General features: G+C 43.7%; 2 protein-coding genes across 3 annotated transcripts in view; one reads left to right on the top strand and one right to left on the bottom strand.

Annotated features, from left to right (window-relative positions):
* IA-2 (tyrosine phosphatase IA-2) overlaps nucleotides 1-18,044 on the top strand; it is a 619,991-nt gene that overhangs the window by 226,686 nt on the left and 375,261 nt on the right. The gene's annotated exons all lie outside the window — the stretch shown is intronic.
* On the bottom strand, nucleotides 258-17,515 carry LOC145986440 (uncharacterized). The gene is made up of 3 exons (XM_083120457.1): nucleotides 17,427-17,515; nucleotides 11,622-15,353; nucleotides 258-270 (listed from the first exon to the last, which is right to left on the bottom strand). The coding sequence occupies exons 2-3, from the start codon at nucleotides 15,284-15,286 to the stop codon at nucleotides 258-260; spliced, it is 3,678 nt and encodes a 1,225-aa protein (XP_082976583.1). The 5' UTR covers nucleotides 15,287-15,353; nucleotides 17,427-17,515.

Raw genomic sequence — 18,044 nt, 5'->3', positions numbered from 1 at the left:
GGAGATGCTGGTGGGTGGAGACTGTTTCTCATTTGCAAATGGGAAACTCGCAATCTTCTCGAACAAGGAAATAAAGTGTTGGGAGAAAAGTTGTTCGTTGTTTTTCTGGCAGATGAATTTTAACAACGAAATAATGGTTTATTGTGTAGCTAACACTTAAAGAAATACAAACCAAACAAAAATAGATATTGTTCCAGGCGAATATAAGTAGTCAACAAGGAAACGTAATTTTTAATTGGTTTCCAGTTCATTATTAGTCAGTACAAAGATCTAATAAGAACAAGGAACGAAATCTTAAGTAATTCATTCCTGGTAATGAGTAGGCTATTTAAGTAGAGCATAGGTTAACGTCAGATAATTAGTAACTAAGTACTTCTTTATCCAAGTAAAAAATAGTTAATTCAATACAATGCTAGCTTTCAAGTAACGAAAGGCTCTTAGAGACTAATTGAAAAATACATTTTAAGATTAATTTCAACCGACAAAGTAAATAAATTATTATAGATTGGATACTTTTTTCTTTAGTAGATAAATGTTTTCATTTCAATAAGAATTCACCATCTGTTAATGAAATGAAATGATACCAATCTTTATTTAATTAAAATGATTATAATGTCAATATTAGATCATTATTACCACTCAGTTAGCTAAATATGTGAACATGATTTGAATGTGTATTTACTAATTAATATTTAGTTAAATAAATCAAACTAGAGTCAATAACATATTAATCTGCGTATCCATTTTGCCTACAATAATGAAGAAATTCCAAACACTTTGTAATTGAGAAACAGTCTCACTTAAAGAAATGATTCAATCATCTCTATAGCAAATCAGCTGTGAAATGAATAAGTGATTGAAAATCAGCAACGCCTTGAGTAGTACAGCAAAGAGAATTCTGCGCCCGAAAATGAGGTATAGTGAGGTACACAGTGTTGCCAACCTCTTACTCGAAAAAATAACCAAGGTTTTTCTTTTTCGGTCTAACCTAACCTCAAACAAGGAGCTGGCAACCTTGCTTGAGGCTTTTCTCGCAGTGTTGCCAGCTGGGGCTCGGTGAGGCTCAGTGCCAACCTCTTACTCGAAAAGTTACCAAGGTTTTTATTTCTTGGGCTAATCTAACCTAACGCGAGGAGCTGGCAATCTTGCTCGAGGCTTTTCTCGCAGTGTTGCCAGCTGGGGCTCGGTGGGGCTCGCAGTGTTGCCAACCTCTTACTCGAAAAAAATGACCAAGGTTTTTATCTTGGTCTAACCTAACCTCAAGCAAGGAGCTGGCAACACTGCTTGAGGCTTGTCTTGCAGTGTTGCCAATATTTTACTCGAAAAGTTACCAAGGTTTTTATTTTGGTCTAACCTAACCTAAGGCAAGGAGCTGGCAATCTTGCTTGAGGCTTGAGGCTTGCTTTAATTAATTGCATAAATCAAGGTTGCCAACCTACTGGTATTTCTACCATGGTTTTTTTTTACAAAAAAAAAGAGAGAGGGGGAAGAGTTAAACAACCGACAATGCTGCCAACACCTACCTATAGTTTTTCTTACTTGATAAGGGTTTAGCCAATTTATACACTGGCGTAACATACACACACTGTGCAATAGAGCCGGCAACAAATATATACTGCCGTAAAAGAGAGATGGCAACACAGTATGTGTGTGCGTGTGTGCGTGTATAATATGTAGCATTATTAACTAGAGTGTGTTGGCAACCTACCTGCAATTAAAAAAAAAACTAGAGACGTCAATGTTGCCGTAAGATAAAGAGGGAGACTAAGCTGGCAACAGTGGTGAGCGAATATGCCTTATTTCCAAGTTCTGGGCGTCAATGTATATCGGGATTTTTGTAAAAACCTTATCGCGGGAACGATGTGCTGCACATGCATATGCGCGCACCTGTATTGTGACGCAAACAAACAAATAAATAATTGTTGTTTTTTAGGATTCCTGGCCCCTAACCCCGCCAGGGTGCGTGGTGCCCAACCCAAAAAGGTTCTAACGGCTGCGACTCTAGATAGTCGCACCTCTGTAGGGTTTCACGTGTTTTTTTTTTTCCCCCCAAACTTCCATGAAACCCTACAGAGGACCTCCGTAATGCATGCAACGTGTACTAACGACTCTAGTGTTATTTTGATGTTGTAATATTTTTGGATATAGAGTTTTATTGTGAGATATAGATAAAAATAATTATGTTTATTATAATATTTTTTTGATGAAGATGGATAATGTATGTGTGTGTGTTACAAATAAAGTTGCATGCTTTTTTTCTAGTGTGTGTGTATGTGTTTTTGATGTTTCGACAGCATCTGAAACGATAAAAAAGAATTTTATTGTTAATTTTCTCGTGTAAAAAAAAACAACAACAAATTTTTTTTGTGCAAATTTTCTGATTGTCTCTCGTGCTATAGTGCAAAAAAGATATTGTAACTGATAACTAATGAAATAGACATTTGTAACTGATCTGAACTAGTGAAATTTTCGTATTGTGCCATTGAAACTGATTGTGCTAGTACAAAAATTTCTTATTGTGCAAGAAAAAAATGTAAAAAAACTTGTTAAAACTGCTCTGTGACCCTCTCGTTCTTCACGTCGTGGACGAAGGACTTCTCTGCAATCAGGATAACGCTGCATACGGTGTCCTCGGGCAGCGCGTCGTGGAACTCGCAGACGACCTTGATGTTGGTTCGATCGTTGACCACCACCTGCTTCCTCTTCGTGGTATTGATGACGAACATGGGTCTGCGGGTTTTGAATTCGCTGGGCGTGTAGTACATGTCCATGCTTCCCTCGGTCACGCGTTTGAAAGAGGTGTAAGCTTCGTAAAGTTTGAGGTAATCGTCTTTGGTTATGTCGAGGTTGTAATTCTCGCGCGGGAACACTTCGTTTCTGCCATTCTTCAGATAAACATTCTTGATCTTGCAGTCGTCGAACATGCTGGAATTTTTTTCCTGGTTGTTATCGCGCCCGGTCTGAAAGAGCACGACGACGAAATCTGGCATGTCGAACTGTATGTTGTTGAACTGCGTCGTCACGTCGAATTCCATGTGACTTCCCGACGCCATCTTCTGCACGCACTGGTAACCGTGAAAGTGAATCGGTACCTGCGGACTCTTCAAGATCTCCGCTTTGTACTTGAGGGCGTAGTTTGTTTCGTATTCTACGATCGGCATTCTCAATTCCATGCTCCGGATGACGCACTTGGCCGCTTCAGGTAATGTGTTGGCTATCGGCGTGCCGTCGGCGTTCAAGTTAGTGTATCGCATCAGTGCGTTGTTGTCGTTGGCCGCTCTTCGAAACGTGACGCGCAATCCCCCCTTCCACATGATCTCCTTGTAGTCCGAGAAGAATCCCGGCAGCAGACGCATGGGAAAAAGCACCGTGTGACTTTTAGTCGATATTTTGGTCCCCGCTTCGAATCCTCCCGCCTGGTAGTATGCTGCGTCTGTTTTGGATAATTTCAATGTTCCCACTGCCGTCGACGTGATGCCTGGATAATCTATTCTGTCTATGACGGTGTTGTGTTTCCTCACCTCCACCTGCGAGAACAGGTGAGGCACGAAGTTGTCCACGAGTATCAAATTTGCATTGGGCGGAAACGCATCTCCGCTTTCCTTCTTCACCACGTCGAATTGAAGGTAGAGGTCCGCTCTGTGAGGATGAACGAACCCATCGCCTACGTCCACGTCGTATTCGATCTCCCTGTTTGCTTCGTTGAGATTGGCGAACGTGCGACGGTTGGGAGGGAAAGATTGCAATTCGTAACTTTCGATTTGCTCCATTTTCACTATGTGTGTTATTTATTATACGTTGATCTCCACGATGGCCGTCGTAGTGGCACCTGCGAAATCCACCACGTCTCCTTTCTCGTTTGTCACCACCAACTCTATGTCGTCTATGCGGTTGCGGCATACTGGAAAATAGATCGGCGAAGAGGGTGTGTAGATGATCGGTTCCATGAATTCGGAACTGGGTTTGAACGTAGCTATGATTCCTGTCTGCTTGTGACTTCCTAACAATCCGTCCGAGGATTTCGTGATCATGCCTTCCGCCACGTTGCAGTGAACGTTCAGAGTTTCGATGGCTAGAAATTTAGGAATATTGACTGCCGTGTGCTTGATGCCAGCTTCGAGTTTGGTGTTGTTCTCGAAACCTAGAAGTTCTCCTATGGTGCCCAGGTCCACGGTCTCCGTTGCCGATACGATTTCCACTCTGTGCGTGACCGAATTTTGAGAAAGGTACGTGCCTTTGGGTAACTGAGCTTGCAAAGTGGAAAGATTGTATTGACCTGGCGTGACGACAATGTGTTTGCTTCCGACGCTAATTTTGTTGTTGTGCTGCGTGACGTTAGGTATGAGGTACATGCTGTAGAATGCACGCAGAGCCACGGATTTAGGATAGACGATGTCGTCGTGCAGCGTGAGTTTCAAGATTGAAGATTCGCTCGTGAGATGGAACACGCCCATCGTATTTAAGATTCCACAATGCTTTCTGAAAATGTTCCACCGACGGGTTATTTATTTTAGACATGTATGCGAGAACAGAAAGGCATAGGTGGCCGCAGTTAACATCGGTGAAACCCTGGATGCGTTTGTCATTGTAGTAGAGGTTGGCAACACTGAGATACTTCACCAACCTGGCAGGTGGTGTGCCACCGAACGAATCGAAAACAAATGCATTGTTATCGTCAATTTTGAGGTAGCATATCCAATGTGTACCAGGATTTTTGTAACTGTCCAGGTTGACCACGCCATACTCCTTTTTCTTCACAGCAGAGGGTAGAGAATCGGACATGAAAACACCCCTGAAGTTTTTTATTCCCAACAGTTCGATCAGAGATTCAATATCGAAGTTGGACAGGGCTTCTTCTTTTTTTTATATTTCTTCAAAGCATCGAGGTTGCTTTTTTGTTTTTTGGTTATACCTTTCCCCTTCTTCTCCATAGCCAGGTTGTGACGTTTCTGTTCTTCCAACTCGGCTTTGTTCTTCTTCGAGTCGATGACGGTTTTCGCGATGGCGGCACTTCCGCCGGCCAAACTTCCAACAGCCCCCAATGCTGCCAGGATGGCTGGGATGCTGAATATGAAACCTCCGATTTTTTGCTGTTTCCGCGAACGCTGCAAGCGTCTCAATTGAGGTGTGCTGAGAAGTAATTTCATTCCGTGTCCTTTCATCAAGCAAGAACGTTTCTTCTCGCGTTGTTTTTTGGTGAGTAAACCATCGAGGGTACCTAGATTTTTCAGATTGGAGTATGGTATCTGGTACACGACACCTTTGGGCTTCATGTTGATGCTCTATATGTTATCTTCACGGTATGTTATTTATATATATGTTTTGAGATTTTTTTTGTTTTGTGTAATTTTTTTCGGTATGTTATTTATATATAAATGTTCTGAGATTTTTTTGTTCCGTGTAATTTTTTTTTTCAAGGATATACTCCGCGCAGAGCTGTTACACAAATTCTATTACGTGCTTTGTTTTCTTACCAAGAAGTTCCTTTGTACCCTTGTACACGATTTGAGTTTTGTTCTCGATTAAAATAGCTAGCTTCTCGTCGGATAACATGTTAGCGTATCGATCTGGTAAAAATAGACTGTATTGTGCGTTGAGCAACAAACGCGCCTTGGGACCATACTGGGTAGAAACAATTGAACCGGAAGTTATCGTGTAAGGTTTGTCCACTTCTAATTCCTGAATTTTTACATACTCTACTGACAAATTTAGCATTTGTTTTAATGCTTGAAAGTCACTCATTTTTTCAGTCGTCATATTGAAGAGAAATTTTCAGTGTGTGTGTTATTTATATATCAAGTTTTCGACAGAGGAAAAAAGTTCGTGCTTCGGAAAACACGATGATGTGCGTGATAATATCTTCCGTCTCTTGTTTAGATCTACGCCAATCATCCGTGTATTGTCTTCTTCCCTGCCTCGCCTCGTGCAGTTCGTCCATCCTCTCGTTTAATTTTTCCCCTGCAGCCGAAAGAAGAGTGTCGAGATCACCGCACCTCATGCCACTGATCTCCCGAAGATAATCCTTAACAGCCATTTCACAAGGGATGCGAAATTCCGGCGTTGATCTCGCTATGATTAAAAGTTTATTAACATCTCCGTTTACTGCGTGTTTAAAAATTTTACACAACAGTTCGTGTGGCAAGACGGTTATACCAGACATGATGTGTTTTTTTTTTTTTTTTTTTTACTGTATGTTATTTATATACCCCACCCAAATTTTTGTTTCGTGTTCATGGCGATGGTGGTGCCCAGTGCTGCAACTCTTTCTCCCAGCGAAGCGTCTCTGCTAACGAATCTTTCGAAAGCTGCGTGCTCTAACTTTCTGTCTGCTTCGTGACGTGCATCCAGATCGGTGCGAGTGGTGTTGTAGGCGATGTCATGATCTTTGCATGCGGCATCCAACGGATTCACACCCTTGTCTCCTCTCTCCAATCTTTTCTCGAGTTTGGTACCCGGTCCACAGTACTGGTAGCCGGGTAAATGCATCTCGAAAGGTAACTTGTTGATGATGTCGTTCACGAGTCCCTTTCCTTCGGCCATGTTCCAGAATCTCGGAGGCAGCGTGTTGATAATTTTGATGAGGTGACCTATGCCCTTGTCGTCGTTCACGATGAAGTTGGAAAGTTTGGCGCTGATCATGTCCATAATTCCCATCTTCTCGTTGTAGAAATTACGATTGCCTGCATTCTCCTCTCCTGCAATAACCAACAACCTGTCTATGAGCTTGCGCACGTCGTCCACCCAAACGAACTCTTTGGGTAGGGTGTTGTAGAGTTTGACGCCGCTGCCTGTTTTCACCTGGTTCCATATCGGCTTGATGAGATTTCTGTACTTCTCGCCGCTGCTCGATTTCACCCTATTCTGCGAGGCGTCGTTGTTCTGGTACAAGGCATCCGTCATGATCAAAATTTCCTTGTAACTCTGGTAATCTTCGTCGGTGTAATCTTTCGGCTGCTTTTTGGCAACGAGTTCCCACAGTCCCACCGTACCCGGATACCTGTTCCAACTATCCTTCTCGCCTAAATTAACTTTAATGTCGTTGCCTTCGAAGGTAACTTTCGATTTTCCAATCTTCCAAACCACACCGCCGCCTTCGTTGCTCTCCATGCTCGGATACAATCCGAAAACTTCATCCTTGTCGAATTTCGCCGTGCTCAGGTAGTCTCGTGCCAAAGGTCCCAACTCGATCTTATCCAAAGACGACGGTGTGTTACCTATGGCTCGATGTCGTGCCGGTACGTCCTTCAGTTCGAACGGCGTCGAAGGAATGCTCGAAATGGGCGTGGGTACGGTGTAACTTTTAGCTGCAAGTGGTACGAGTTCGTTGATCAAATTTTTATTTTGTTCCGTGACACCTTTAATTTCTTTACCTAGATCGCCGATGGCGTCGATCACAGGTTGATCTTGACGTTTCTTCTCTTCGTAGAATCCGCGATTCTCGGATTTCCAACCTTTGAAGCGTTTCGCGAGGTAGTTTCGCAACTTGAGATTTTCGTCTTCGATTTTTCGTTTCGTCATAGCGTTATTTATACTCATCGTTTCTCACAACGTTGCAACGTTTAGAAAGTCGTTGATTTTGTTTCTGTATTTTCCCTCGTTAGGTTTTCTCGTCATGTCGATCGTCGCGAATCCGAAATCGTCACTGTTCCAACAGTGGGAGCAGCAGCGTTCCGAAAATTGATTGTAGTTCATGTCTCCGCCTACGTAGTCATCGTACGCGTGCTTGAGGTTGGTGTGATCTTGACGAAACAAACATATGAAATTAGCGTTGTCGCGTACTAACTGTTTTGGAATTTTGGAAAACGTTTGAGCTAGGAAGAAGCAATCTATTCCTTTGTGACGACCTTGCGTGAAAAAATTGCGAATTTCATTTTGATTTTCCAGGATAACATCGTCGAACACAACAACTGAATTTTCACGACAATCGTCGAGTGGTTTTATTTCCGAAGCGAACGTTGCAATGTCCAGACCATCGTACAGTTTCATCAGTTGCTGGTATTTCGCTTGCTCCAAACTTTTCGAAAATACGTAGAGGTGCCTGTTCTTCCAATCTAACCAATTCGGTGCGAGGAGAAAATTGTCCACGAGCAGTGTTGTTTTTCCACACCCCGAAGGACCTACGATCAGACAGCGGATGCTGTCGGGAAGCAACTCACCGTTCTTTTTTCTCGTTTGACTTTCCGAATCCGGTAGACGTTTCACCACGTTCCACGTACTTACAAGATCACTTCGTTCGCGTTGATCCAACTTTTTTCCGGAAGTCCCAGCCATTTGACAAACAGTTTGTCGCCTTTTCTACGCAATACTTTCTCGATGAGGTACGTGTCGGGATGTTTTGTTTTAGAGAGTTCCTCTTCGTAAAATCTTCCTTTCAAAATCTCGCCGCTACTATCTTTTATTATATACGTGTGTCGGTTTCCGGGTAAAACTCGAACCACCGTAAAAAGTTCCGTGCTCCAATTTTTTGTGAACCCCTTCTCGAAGGTGCGTTTGAATTTGCTGATCCTCACCTGGTCTCCAATTTTGAATTTTGATTTCTTGGTAGTCGTGGGAGTGTACTTTGGACAGTAAACTGTAGAAATTAAATGCTGCTCGTCAGATTTCGTAACGTCAGCTGGCTTCATGCCTATCGTTCTGTGTACCCTATCATTATAGGTGTCGACGAGTTCCGGCAGTATGTCGACCCATTTGTAATTTCCTCGAAGCGTGAATCGTTTCCACATGTGTGTTTTCAAGGTTCGATTAAATCTTTCCACGATGCTGGCTTTGATGTGACTGAAGGTTGAGTAATGTCGAATGTCGTGTTTCCGAATAAACTTTTGGAATACAGCATTGTAAAATTCTTTACCGTTGTCTGTTTGCAAAAACCGAGGTCGTCTGCCGCTTTCGCGAAAAATTGTCTTGAATGCTTCCATGACGCACGTCCCCGTTTTCGCCTTCAAAGGTAGAGCCCATGCGAATTTCGAAAACGTGTCTATGACGGTGAGGAGGTACTTGTTGCCCTTGTTCAATTTATGCACATTTTTTAGATTGCCGCTACTCATCTCCACGAGGTCACTTTGCCAGAGGTCGTCGATTCCCTTGGTCACCACCGCCAAACGTTCGTAGTTGCGGCGTGCAGGTTTATGCAATTCTTGGACAATAGCTTGCCTAGACATTTTTTTAGAGATTACGTTTGAAGAGAAGCACCAGCGTGATGGGATTCAAAGAGGGTGGCACTTCGCTCGTGTTTTGAATGATCAGCTTATCGCCGGCACTCACGTCAAAAACGGTGAGATCTTCGTCTTCGTGTATTTCATATATGTTGCGCGTTTCGTTCCAACGTGCCAGAGGAATGTTTCCTGCTTTCTGAACACCACGATTCGATATCAGGGTCATGGTGGGAACGCTAGCTTTTCTGCCGTGAGACCAGTACGAAAATTCGTTTATCTGAATCGTGCCATCGAGGAGAAACTTGTAGTACGGATGATAAGGATGTAACATGTACAGTTTGTTACCTTCGACGAACGTGGAGATTCTCTGTTGATTGGGTACGCTGTTGATTTCGATAGCTTGCAGAGAATGCAGTTTGGCGAATTTAGTATCGACGCTAACGAGGTTGCTGTGAAGCTGTCCCAGTGTATTTTGTACGGGCAACAAATGTTCGACGATGGTATCCGTTACTGTAGAAAATGACGGCTTGATTTTCACTTCCACGTTCAACTGCTTGTAGCTTTCGTTGAGTTCTTGTAATTTGGCACCGAAAGAGGCCAGCGTCGATTCCTGCGTGGATTCCAGCACTCCAACTTGATCTCTGATGTTGACGACGATACTCTGAAGGTTCTCGACTTGATTTAATTTCGAGCTCTTCTCGGTAAGATCGTTCACGATGCTTCGCATCTCGGTAAACTGCGTGTGAAGGTCTGCGACGCTCTGCGAAGTGGGCAGCGTCGACACCAGCGAAGCAAGTTCGTCTCGAATCTGTTCCACGTTCGCCGTTTCCGTTTCCAGTCGTTTCAGCATACGTGATATGCTTCTTTTCAAAGCGTGTAATTCTTTGGAGGTGGGGAGATTGGCCACCCTACTTTCGAGATCGCTCAATGAATTTTTGATGTCGCTCGAATCGGATAGTGCCGTCACCGCCGTTTTCAATTTTTCCAAATCTTCGCTCGAAGGTACGCTCGTCCGTAACGATTCCAAGTCATTCTGTATGTTGTCCAGTACGTGATGAAAATGAGCAAGGTTTGATTCGACGTTCAAATTTTCTAAATATTCGATCTTCTGCTGAACCGTGCTCAACGTGTCTTGTATGCTCGTCAACGCGTTTGCTTCAGCGTGAATATTTTTAATTTCTTCGTTGATCAACTCCAGAGATGCCTGAAGCGTAGCGATGGTGGTTTGAATGTGTTCGAAATCTTGATAAGCCTCCAATTGAATTTTTATGTTCGCGACGCTTTTGCCGATGACTTGCAGTTCGTCTGACGATGGTAGGTTCGTCATGGTATCTTCCAAAGTCTGTAACTTGGATTTAATTTCTTCCAACGTGCTGGCGAATTCTTCTTGTAATTTGGAAACAACAACATGCAAGCGTTCTACATCAATATCCTTCACGACGGTTTGAAGTTCAGAGAAATTCTTTTCGATTGCCGAAGTTCGTTCTTCGATTTCGAGTTTCAATTTTTCCAAATCTTCATTTTTCGATTGAAATTGCTGCAATTTGGCCAAATCATTTTGAAGCTTATCCACGCTCAACTGTATATTTTGAACGTTGTCGTAAGAAGGTACGTCGACATAATTTTTTATGAGCGTTTTCAGTTCGGAATCGATTTTCAGAATGGGGTCGAGACATTGCGTTTGGAGCGTAGCGATTTCCGACTCTAAACTTTTGTTTAAGGTCTCCTGCAAAGCGATCAAATCGCTCCTCAACTTTTTAATTCGGACGTCCAACATGAGAATCTCTTCTGCGTGGTCTACACGCTTAGTGTTGCCGAAAATGTCGTTAGGCATTTTGGTTAACGGTTATTTATAATAGAATAGATGATTCGTAATTCTACGAAGAGAGGAATGAGTTTGTCGTAATCTCCTAGGAGTTCCACGTATAAACAATCTCCTGCAGAAACATCGTACGTAATGTTAGAAAGCATCTTGTCGTGCTTGATTCGAAAAATGTTCTTGCCGGTAGATATTTTGATTTCGCCTACGTTTTCCGGATTCACGGTGATTTGAAGTTTTCCATCGATCGGAATTTTGTAAAAATGTAAATTGTTGTTGAAGACGTAAAACATCTTGCCCACATCGTCATCCAATTTCGTCCAAATGCTGTTAAGGTGAACAATCAGTAGACCGTTGAGTTTAGTTAACATGGAAGGTAGAAATTCATGATCTGTCGTCGCGCGGTGTACAGTCTCCATGTTGGTTTGTTTTCGGAAACCAAAAAGATTCATATTATGCTGGTTATTTAAAATACGGTCAAAGTTTTTTTTTGTAATAACAGTCAGTGTTGTTTTTTTTTTTGTTTTCTTTTTTTTTTGTTTTGTTTTTATGAATCTTCTGTTGAAGATGGGCATATGTTGCAGGTTTTGCTTTCTGCTAAGCGATAGTGCCCCCACGGCAGTGTGTGGATTCCACATTGGAGAACGCACCTCTTGTCGTCGTTGGGATCCAGGGCAATCTTCCTCACTTTGTTGGTGGTCAACACATGGTCGACGCTCTGGATGCGCTGTTCTGCTCTTAGAACCGACGACCTGGTCTTGAGGCAATCCACGAAGTCCTCGAATGTGAGATGCTCCCGAACCACCTGTCTGCCGACACCCTTGGCCTTCTTGGTAACGCTACCCTCGGCTTTGATGGTATAGGCCTTGGCGCGAAGACCTGCAAACTCGAGAATCACATCTCCGTCCTTCTCATCTTTGAGTTTGCCAGGCACCTTCTTGTTGCGGGCCAGGATACCGCTCTGGTTCGGTTGGGGATAGCCTGACGTGTCAAAGAGGTTAACCAAAGATGGAACTGTGGCTATATCCCCGTATGCGTCGGCTGTGTGAACGTGGTACACCAAGCTGTCCGTGTCCGTATAGAGAAGCGAGATGTTGTGGCCGTAGTGTGGACGTAATATGTCGTAATATGTCTCGAACATGTGGAGCTTGCTCAGATCCAGAACCGTGGCTCCAACGTAGATGGGCTTGGTGAGTTTCACCACACCTTGCCTCATGTGAATCAGAGCCAGCTGCTCGTTATAGATTGTTCGAGACTTGAACAATGGACTCGCGACAAGCTGACGACATCGCTCTTTCCTCGTCACCAATTTTATGTCCACGCGATTCCGTACATTCTCCATGGTCTTGCCAAACACCGCATTATTCATGAGCTTGAAGAAATCCTTATCAAGCTCGGACGTGGCTGCGGTGCGGTGTTCAGTGTTAACTTCAATATATGGACGCAACCACGGAGAATGCTCGAACTTGAGGATACGGTGAACTGCGTGGACTGTGACCCCTTGCTGCATCAACCACCGGAGATTCTTGTAGTGCAGGACGTAATTCTTCTTGGATTCAAAATCCATGACGAGCTTCTTCTGGTTGGAATCGGGCGGACACTTGAACTCGGGTGCAGGGGGGAGATCGCAGAACAAATCCTGCACGTTCTTGGAGAACTCAAGGTCCACCTCGGCGAAGAACCCATGTTCCGAATCGTCAAAACCTTTAATGTTGAAGTTGGAAGGATCAGCCCACTCGAACCCTCTAAAAGGGAGTGGCTGCATCATGGAGTGCCCGTACAAGTTATTCACATCCGTGTGCATGATGTAGCTCGACGGTTGGGTGGAGTCGTAGCTAGTAGCCATGTGATGGTTGTTGGCGTGCGCGTGCCGTTGCGACACCTGGACCATTCCACCCCGCACGGCGCGTTCCACAAACAGCATCATGTCCACATCCGAAAGAAGCTCCAGCTTGATTTTCGTCACCAGAAACATGGCTGACCACGCCAGTCCGGGGAGACTATAGAAGTAGGCGGGATCCAGGTGGTAGATGTTCATTGCAGTCGCCCGGAACGTCTGGAACACGTCGGCGAGGAGCGTCACATCAAGTCTGAGGTAGGCGTCGTGGTAGTCTCCGAGAGTTCGACAACCTAGCTCGCGCCACATGGACTGGGCGTGGTGATATTCTTCGTCGGTGATGTTCGAGCCTCTTAGCTGACTGTAGAACTTCGCCTGGGGAGGTAGCGACGTCTCCGCAAACTTGGTAGAGTCGGTGATGTATTCGTAGGGGTAGACCCCCTTACGCCTGAAGAGACCGGCGTCCAAGTTTGGAAAATTCGCAGAGGTAATAAGCATTTGCTCGTTGCTCAGCTTCCCTGCAAGGGCATCGAGGCTGGCCGGGAGGAACCTCAGGGAGTCGAGGAAGCGAAGCTCGACGGTAGAGTCTGCTCCCAGGATCGACACTAGTTTGCTCACACTGATGTAACGCTCCTCGTTTTGTGCCAGGACGTTGATTCGCATGTCGTCGTACCCAAGATGCTTGATCAGGTGGTGAAAGTCGTACCCCGAGCCGTTGTGAAAAAACACAGGGATGAAGCGCGGGTCCCGGGCCAAGCGGTTGCAATCGTTGCACCAAGAACCAACGTACCTACCGCTAAAGTGATCGTGGTGACGGACTTTACGGTTGTTGGCGGTGTACTCCTCGACGCAGACAGGGCAAGTGATGGCCTCGTCGTGTCTACGTTGATCATCGGGGGACAGTGGGAGCATAGACTTGGGGGTCAACAGCACCTTCCCTATCTCGTTGGCTTCCACAACCATCCTCTCGAGGAAGTGTTTGGCTGCGTCGGGACCGCGATACACATAGGGCTCGGGGGCGATGTGTTGATCTCGTCGCACCACAACGTAAGCGAAACTGGATGCATCGTGGAGTTGGTAAGGGGTGGTGGAAGAAACTTCAGGATCGGGGTCGCAAGTGGACAGGGGTTTGAGGAAGGCTTCGAAATCCGCGATGATGATAGCGGGGTGCTCTACCATGGCACCGTGCATGTGGAAACGCTCCACGGCACCAGGTTTGGGCAAGTCTGCCAACCCAGGTTCGTTGGCATTGCAGTAGAGCTTGTGGTTAGCAAGCTTCTCGGCAGCGATGTTTTCTTCTTGTAAGCTCTGGTGTTTTTGTTGTTGGTTGTCAAAAGTGATCAGACACTTTCGACAAACTTCTATGCTACCATGATGCTTGCTTTTTTGACTCGACACAAGTCTAGAGAGGGAGCGAATAAGAGTGTAGTGGTGATGGGTCTCGTTCTTGATGAGTAGGAGATGGATTTCTCGAGCATCATTGTTGTCTATGTCGCTCACCCGGATGGGGTACACCACATTTTTGTTTTCGGTGAGGCCATAAACGTTGATGGCCAACCGAGGGTTGTGTGTACGGGCCTCAAACTTGCGAATGTCCGAAAGCGCCACCGGGTAGTCGATCCCAGCCATCGCATCTTCCAGCTCTGGCTCGTAGGGTAGGTAGTGGTTAACTCGGTGTGGATGGTTTTTCCGGTCGACAGGGTGTAATGCTGCAAGCACCGACCAGAGAAAGCACTTGGCGTCACTGTTTTGAATGTTCAGGACAGCCTTTTTATCCTCAATCGCTTCTGGTAAGCGAACGTAGCTGGAGGCGGAGAGAGGCACAAACTTGCAAAGTTTGACGCGCAGTTCGTGAGGCTCACCACACAGCGAACCCCCCGAGCCCTTGGCTTGATGTTCCTCCTGCTTTGCCACCAGCTCCTCGGCAAACTTGTTGTAGATGACCTCTAGGTTTTCGACATCCGCCAGATGTAGCGTCTTCGCCTTGGTGTTGTGGCAGAAGCTGTAAATTTCGTCAGACGGCTTCTTGTACCAGCAACAAAGCGATGCGTAGAATTTGGTAGAGTGCGTTGCAAGCGCATCGCCGAGAATGGAAATAATTTGGGCTTGCACGTTCTCCAAAAAGCTACGCACGTCGCATGAGTCCTCCGAAGTAAAAGGAAAGTCTTCTAACAAATGCTGGAAAGCAGACTGGTTCGCTTTCGCCACATGCTTGACACGTTTGGCGAGTGGTGCATTGATGGTGGCTGCTTCTGCCTCTCTCTTGGTGGAGGTCGAAGGCTGTGCCCCAGATGTATTTTTGCTTAGACAAGTAAGCTTATGTTTCTTGGCATACGCAATCGTAATATGTTTATTGCATCCGGAACACAGTTCAGTGGCAGCCAAATGCTTGTCTGGCACGCAGGTGCGACAATGTCTTGCAAAATTTTTGCTTAATATAGTTTTTTTGCACACAGGGCAACTTTTCATAGAGGGCATTTTTTCGGGGTATGTTTATTTATATATGGGAAGCGTTGTCTTCCTCAAATATGTGTTTTAATCAACTCTATAAAAAAATATAAAAAAATATATAAGAAAAATATGATTGTAGATGGAAAAAACACAATAAATATTGTATGTATGTGTAATTTTATTTAGCTTACTTTCGCTAGACACGAATTTTCTTCAGATTTTATTGCCCACTAGTATATTTTTCCACCAATCTAGTAGAGGTGTGAAACTATGAAAATATACTTGTTTATATATATTTTTTTTGTTTTGGCTGATATAATAGCAAATATATATATAGTTATTTTGAAATTCTAAAACTTTCAGGTATACTTATTTTTATATGCAAACATACATCATAAAAAAATTACACAATCGTATTTTTTTCCATACACATATTTTTTATTTTCAGAAAACAAAATTATTTTCGATCTTTATTTTTTTTTAAAATTTATTTGTGTTTATAGTATTTGTCGGGCAATAGCAGATAGAGCAAGAATCGTTTTCCTACAACCCATAGTTTATAAATTACAAAACATCTTAGAAATTACATCTTGAAATTTTAATCCAAAATAACTCAAAAACAGCAGGCACTAGTCATCATCCCTCCATTAGGTTGTAGAGTACTTCTAATTTTGTATCGAATACTATTAAAATTTTCGAAATAGGGTAAAAACTAAGCCAGCAAATCAAGTTTCTCAAAAAATAAAAAAATTGTCTGTATTTCCGAAACTTGAGGGGGTGGAATTGATTTTTTTTGCCAGTCGAATAGTTCTCGTCGAATCCTATCCAACAAACCTAAAATCATCATCCTAGCTCAATTAGGAGCCGAGAAAATCAATGTCTTGGAAAACATCTTAAGATTTTTGTCTTAAGAAAATTTTCTTGACAGACCGGAAGTAACATCTTGACAGACCGGAAGTCGACTTTCTTAAAGATTAAGATATTTGTCTTAAGACATTTTCCAAGACATTGATTTTCTCGGCTCCTATGGGGCCTAGAACCATGTAACTTTGGTCTATGCATATACCAGTACTTGTCCGACCCTGTGGCCGAGTGGTTAGGACATCGTGCTGCGATGCCAAGGGTCCCGGGTTCGAATCCCGTTTGGGTTTGGTTGTTTGTAAATATCCATTCATCAATTTCATCATTCACCCCCATCTTCGCAAATTAGCCAAGAGGCACAAAACGCAAAATAAAATAAACTAAATCAATCAATCAATCAATTAATATACCAGTATTTTTCCTACATGTTCACTCACCTTACAACCCACCCGATCAAAAAAAAATACTCCCTGCACGCATACACACATGTATAAATTTAAAATATAGGTTCGATATTGAAACAAAAATATTATTTTTTTTTCCTCTTCTCCTCTCTCTGGCCAAGATTGCAAATAATTGCAGAAATAATAATACCATGATATTTTTTTAGACTGTAAGTCTAAATAAATAAGATTCGAATAACTATGTACTTCTACTAGCCTTTGCGATGGCGCAGCGATAGCATTATAATCAAAAAATCTCGGCTTCGATACCCGCACAAGTAGTTCTTAAAACTGTAGGTCCAGTCCCGATTAGCCTTACTGTGCATAAAATAGACTTAAAACATCAAATCAATCAGTACTTCCACCAGCCTCTGCGATAGCACTGCAATAGCCTTGTAATCTCGGCTTCGATACCCGCACAAGTAGTTCTTGAAACTGTAGGTCCAGTCCCGATTAGCCTTACTGTGCATAAAATAGATTTAAAAAACAACAAAATCCAATCCAGAGTATCAACAAATTCAAAAAATAGAGTTTCTCCTGTACACATGTATAATTTTAAACTCAAAGTTCGATATCCTGCAGAGGTGGTTCGGATCTCGCTGTAGGCTCAGTTTCGATTAGCCTTACTATGCATAAAATAGACTTAAAACAACAAAATCCAATCGAGAGTATCAACAAATTCAAAAAAAAATAAAATTTCCCCTGTACACTTGTATAATTGTAAACTCCAAGTTCGATACCCAGTGGAAGTGGTTCGGATCCCACTGTAGACCCAGTTTCGATTAGCCTTACTGCGTAAATTTTAGTTTTATAGCTAGTCAAGCAACTTGTGTGCGTATAACTTATGCTGATATGGTACTCACCTGACAGACCAAACTAATTCGGCTTCTATTACACTTGATATTTACACTTGGTATAGCGTACACTTTTATGCGACTACCCAGTAGCAATACTCGACTGCAACTGATGTGCGAAGAATAGCAAAAAAGCAGGCAAAAGCCTTGGCATGTATCACCCCCCCCCCCCCCCGATTCACCAGACGTTGATTGATTAATACCCGAGTGCTTCTGGCGTGCCCAGCGAGCGAAACCAACACAATATCACCGGAAGGTCTACTCCACCCAGTTGCGACCAGTTTTTTTGTGCGGGTGACCTCGGTGGGAATAATGGCGACGAAGACAATCAGATATTATCGCCTCACGTTCCCACGCTCATCATGATTTGGATCGCTGCGCCTTTGGAGCTTTCTGCGTCACTGGCGTGCCCAGCAGCGAAACAAAAAAAACTGGCCGCAACTGGGTGGAGTAGACCTTCCGGTGGGGATAATGGCAAAGGAGATAATTAGATGCCGCCGCCTCACGTTCCCACGCTAACTCCTCTAGTTACTAGCAGTATTTTGCCAAATAACCAAAATATTACGACAACAATTAACCCACCCACTATTGCCGACACCACCACTACCATACAAAAAAAAAAAACAC

Source organism: Lepisma saccharinum, chromosome 4, assembly GCF_977018435.1.
Source record: "Lepisma saccharinum chromosome 4, izLepSacc3.1, whole genome shotgun sequence".
NCBI lineage: Eukaryota > Metazoa > Arthropoda > Insecta > Zygentoma > Lepismatidae > Lepisma > Lepisma saccharinum.
Note: the sequence above shows the minus strand (reverse complement) of the source record. Positions and strands in the feature narration are given on the sequence as shown.